This window comes from Penaeus vannamei, chromosome 10, assembly GCF_042767895.1.
Source record: "Penaeus vannamei isolate JL-2024 chromosome 10, ASM4276789v1, whole genome shotgun sequence".
Classification (NCBI taxonomy): domain Eukaryota; kingdom Metazoa; phylum Arthropoda; class Malacostraca; order Decapoda; family Penaeidae; genus Penaeus; species Penaeus vannamei.
The window spans coordinates 16,993,016-16,998,015 of NC_091558.1; the positions used below are offsets into that span (position 1 = coordinate 16,993,016).

Sequence of the window (5,000 nt, forward strand, 5' to 3'; positions counted from 1 at the left end):
CTCAATGGAGGTCCCTGTTCCCTTACAGGAGGACTCGATTTGTCTCCCTGTTCCCTTACAGGAGGACTCGATTTGTGTCCCTGTTCCCTTACAGGAGGACTCAATGGAGGTCCCTGTTCCCTTACAGGAGGACTCGATTTGTGTCCCTGTTCCCTTACAGGAGGACTCGATTTGTGTCCCTGTTCCCTTACAGGAGGACTCAATGGAGGTCCCTGTTCCCTTACAGGAGGACTCGATTTGGGTCCCTGTTCCCTTACAGGAGGACTCGATGGAGGTCCCTGTTCCCTTACAGGAGGACTCGATTTGTGTCCCTGTTCCCTTACAGGAGGACTCGATTTGTGTCCCTGTTCCCTTACAGGAGGACTCGATTTGTGTCCCTGTTCCCTTGCAGGAGGACTCAATGGAGGTCCCTGATCCCTTACAGGAGGACTCGATTGACGTCCCTGTTCCCTTACAGGAGGACTCGATTTGTGTCCCTGTTCCCTTACAGGAGGACTCGATTTGTGTCCATGTTCTCTTACTGGAGGACTCGATTTGTGTCCCTGTTCCCTTGCAGGAGGACTCAATGGAGGTCCCTGTTCCCTTACAGGAGGACTCGATTTGGGTCCCTGTTCCCATACTGGAGGACTCGACGGAGGTCCCTGATCCCTTACAGGAGGAGTCGATTTGTGTCCCTGATCCCTTACAGGAGGAGTCGATTTGTGTCCCTGTTCCCTTACAGGAGGACTCGATTTGTGTCCCTGTTCCCTTACAGGAGGACTCGATTTGTGTCCCTGTTCCCTTACAGGAGGACTCGATTTGTGTCCCTGTTCCCTTACAGGAGGACTCGATTTGTGTCCCTGTTCCCTTACAGGAGGACTCGATTTGGGTCCCTGTTCCCTTACAGGAGGACTCGATTTGTGTCCCTGTTCCCTTACAGGAGGACTCGATTTGTGTCCCTGTTCCCTTACAGGAGGACTCGATTTGTGTCCCTGTTCCCTTGCAGGAGGACTCAATGGAGGTCCCTGTTCCCTTACAGGAGGACTCAATTTGTGTCCCTGTTCCCTTACAGGAGGACTCGATTTGTGTCCATGTTCTCTTACAGGAGGACTCGATTTGTGTCCCTGTTCCCTTGCAGGAGGACTCAATGGAGGTCCCTGTTCCCTTACAGGAGGACTCGATTTGTGTCCCTGTTCCCTTACTGGAGGACTCGACGGAGGTCCCTGATCCCTTACAGGAGGAGTCGATTTGTGTCCCTGTTCCTTTACAGGAGGACTCAATTTGTGTCCCTGTTCCCTTACAGGAGGACTCGATTTGTGTCCCTGTTCCCTTACAGGAGGACTCGATGGAGGTCCCTGTTCCCTTACAGGAGGACTCGATTTGTGTCCCTGTTCCCTTACAGGAGGACTCAATTTGTGTCCCTGTTCCCTTACAGGAGGACTCGATTTGTGTCCCTGTTCCCTTACAGGAGGACTCAATTTGTGTCCCTGTTCCCTTAGAGGAGGACTCGATTTGTGTCCCTGTTCCCTTACAGGAGGACTCGATTTGTGTCCCTGTTCCCTTACAGGAGGACTCGATTTGTGTCCCTGTTCCCTTACAGGAGGACTCGATTTGTGTCCCTGTTCCCTTACAGGAGGACTCGATTTGTGTCCCTGTTCCCTTGCAGGAGGACTCAATTTGTGTCCCTGTTCCCTTACAGGAGGACTCGATTTGTGTCCCTGTTCCCTTACAGGAGGACTCGATTTGTGTCCCTGTTCCCTTACAGGAGGACTCGATTTGGGTCCCTGTTCCCTTACAGGAGGACTCGACGGAGGTCCCTGATCCCTTACAGGAGGACTCGATTTGTGTCCCTGTTCCCTTACAGGAGGACTCGATTTGGGTCCCTGTTCCCTTACAGGAGGACTCGATTTGGGTCCCTGTTCCCTTACAGGAGGACTCGATTTGGGTCCCTGTTCCCTTACAGGAGGACTCGATTTGTGTCCCTGTTCCCTTACAGGAGGACTCAATTTGTGTCCCTGTTCTCTTACAGGAGGACTCGATTTGGGTCCCTGTTCCCTTGCAGGAGGACTCGATTTGGGTCCCTGTTCCCTTGCAGGAGGACTCAATGGAGGTCCCTGTTCCCTTACAGGAGGACTCGATTTGTGTCCCTGTTCTCTTACAGGAGGATTCGATTTGGGTCCCTGTTCCCTTACTGGAGGACTCGACGGAGGTCCCTGATCCCTTACAGGAGGACTCGATTTGTGTCCCTGATCGCTTACAGGAGGACTCGATTTGTGTCCCTGTTCCCTTACAGGAGGACTCGATTTGTGTCCCTGCTCCCTTACAGGAGGACTCGATTTGTGTCCCTGTTCCCTTACAGGAGGACTCGATGGAGGTCCCTGTTCCCTTACAGGAGGACTCGATGGAGGTCCCTGTTCCCTTACAGGAGGACTCGATTGAGGTCCCTGTTCCCTTACAGGAGGACTCGTTTGAGGTCCCTGTTCCCTTACAGGAGGACTCGATTGACGTCCCTGTTCCCTTACAGGAGGAATCGACGGAGGTCCCTGTTCCCTTACAGGAGGAATCGACGGAGCTCCCTGTTCCCTTACAGGAGGATTTAATGGAGGTCCCTGTTCCCTTACAGGAGGACTCGATGGAGGTCCCTGTTCCCTTACAGGAGGACTCGATTGAGGTCCCTGTTCCCTTACAGGAGGACTCGATTGACGTCCCTGTTCCCTTACAGGAGGACTCGATGGAGGTCCCTGTTCCCTTACAGGAGGACTCGATTTGGGTCCCTGTTCCCTTACAGGAGGACTCGATTTGGGTCCCTGTTCCCTTACAGGAGGACTCGATTGACGTCCCTGTTCCCTTACAGGAGGAATCGACGGAGCTCCCTGTTCCCTTACAGGAGGACTCGATTTGTGTCCCTGTTCCCTTACAGGAGGACTCGATTGACGTCCCTGTTCCCTTACAGGAGGAATCGACGGAGGTCCCTGTTCCCTTACAGGAGGAATCGACGGAGCTCCCTGTTCCCTTACAGGAGGATTTAATGGAGGTCCCTGTTCCCTTACAGGAGGACTCGATGGAGGTCCCTGTTCCCTTACAGGAGGACTCGTTTGAGGTCCCTGTTCCCTTACAGGAGGACTCGATTGACGTCCCTGTTCCCTTACAGGAGGAATCGACGGAGGTCCCTGTTCCCTTACAGGAGGACTTGATTTGTGTCCCTGTTCCCTTACAGGAGGACTCGATGGAGGTCCCTGTTCCCTTACAGGAGGACTCGATTGACGTCCCTGTTCCCTTACAGGAGGAATCGACGGAGCTCCCTGTTCCCTTACAGGAGGACTCGATTTGTGTCCCTGTTCCCTTACTGGAGGACTCGATTTGGGTCCCTGTTCCCTTACTGGAGGACTCGATTTGGGTCCCTGTTCCCTTACTGGAGGACTCGATTTGTGTCCCTGTTCCCTTACAGGAGGACTCGATTTGGGTCCCTGATCCCTTACAGGAGGACTCGATTTGTGTCCCTGATCTCTTACAGGAGGACTCGATTTGTGTCCCTGTTCCCTTACAGGAGGACTCGATTTGTGTCCCTGTTCTCTTACTGGAGGACTCGATTTGTGTCCCTGTTCCCTTACAGGAGGACTCAATGGAGGTCCCTGTTCCCTTACAGGAGGACTCGATGGAGGTCCCTGTTCCCTTACAGGAGGACTCGATTGACGTCCCTGTTCCCTTACAGGAGGACTCAATGGAGGTCCCTGATCCCTTACAGGAGGACTCGATTGACGTCCCTGTTCCCTTACAGGAGGAATCGACGGAGGTCCCTGTTCCCTTACAGGAGGACTCGATTTGTGTCCCTGTTCCCTTGCAGGAGGACTCGATTGAGGTCCCCTTTCCCTTACAGGAGGACTCGTTTGAGGTCCCTGTTCCCTTACAGGAGGACTCGATTGAGGTCCCTTTTCCCTTACAGGAGGACTCGATTGATGTCCCTGTTCCCTTACAGGAGGACTCGATTTGTGTCCCTGATCTCTTACAGGAGGACTCGATTTGGGTCCCTGTTCCCTTACTGGAGGACTCGATTTGGGTCCCTGTTCCCTTACTGGAGGACTCGATTTGTGTCCCTGATCTCTTACAGGAGGACTCGATTTGTGTCCCTGTTCCCTTACAGGAGGACTCGATTTGTGTCCCTGTTCCCTTACAGGAGGACTCAATGGAGGTCCCTGTTCCCTTACAGGAGGACTCGATTTGTGTCCCTGATCTCTTACAGGAGGACTCGATTTGTGTCCCTGTTCCCTTACAGGAGGACTCAATGGAGGTCCCTGTTCCCTTACAGGAGAACTCGATTTGTGTCTCTGATCTCTTACAGGAGGACTCGATTTGTGTCCCTGTTCTCTTACAGGAGGACTCGATTTGTGTCCCTGTTCCCTTGCAGGAGGACTCAATGGAGGTCCCTGTTCCCTTACAGGAGGACTCGATTTGTGTCCCTGTTCTCTTACAGGAGGACTCGATTTGGGTCCCTGTTCCCTTACTGGAGGACTCGACGGAGGTCCCTGATCCCTTACAGGAGGACTCGATTTGTGTCCCTGATCCCTTACAGGAGGACTCGATTTGTGTCCCTGTTCCCTTACAGGAGGACTCGATTTGTGTCCCTGTTCCCTTACAGGAGGAATCGATTTGTGTCCCTGTTCCCTTACAGGAGGACTCGATTTGTGTCCCTGTTCCCTTACAGGAGGACTCGATTTGTGTCCCTGATCCCTTACAGGAGGAATCGACGGAGGTCCCTGATCCCTTACAGGAGGACTCGATTTGTGTCCCTGTTCCCTTACAGGAGGACTCAATGGAGGTCCCTGTTCCCTTACAGGAGGACTTGATTGAGGTCCCTTTTCCCTTACAGGAGGACTCGTTTGAGGTCCCTGTTCCCTTACAGGAGGAATCGACGGAGCTCCCTGTTCCCTTACAGGAGGATTTAATGGAGGTCCCTGTTCCCTTACAGGAGGACTCGTTTGAGGTCCTGTTCCCTTACAGGAGGACTCGATTTGTGTCCCTGT

The 5,000-nt window shown here is 53.1% G+C and overlaps 1 protein-coding gene across 1 annotated transcript in view; it reads left to right on the top strand.

The window, feature by feature from the left end:
* The window catches only part of LOC138862859 (titin-like), a 12,987-nt gene that overhangs the window by 6,962 nt on the left and 1,025 nt on the right, over positions 1-5,000 (top strand). Inside the window, exons 5-14 of the mRNA XM_070126035.1 lie at positions 326-670; positions 920-1,330; positions 1,580-1,726; positions 2,009-2,221; positions 2,471-2,623; positions 2,768-3,052; positions 3,197-3,343; positions 3,428-3,970; positions 4,220-4,465; positions 4,781-4,960. Coding sequence (XP_069982136.1) covers positions 326-670; positions 920-1,330; positions 1,580-1,726; positions 2,009-2,221; positions 2,471-2,623; positions 2,768-3,052; positions 3,197-3,343; positions 3,428-3,970; positions 4,220-4,465; positions 4,781-4,960 — 2,670 coding nt within the window. The remainder of the gene's footprint in view (positions 1-325; positions 671-919; positions 1,331-1,579; positions 1,727-2,008; positions 2,222-2,470; positions 2,624-2,767; positions 3,053-3,196; positions 3,344-3,427; positions 3,971-4,219; positions 4,466-4,780; positions 4,961-5,000) is intronic.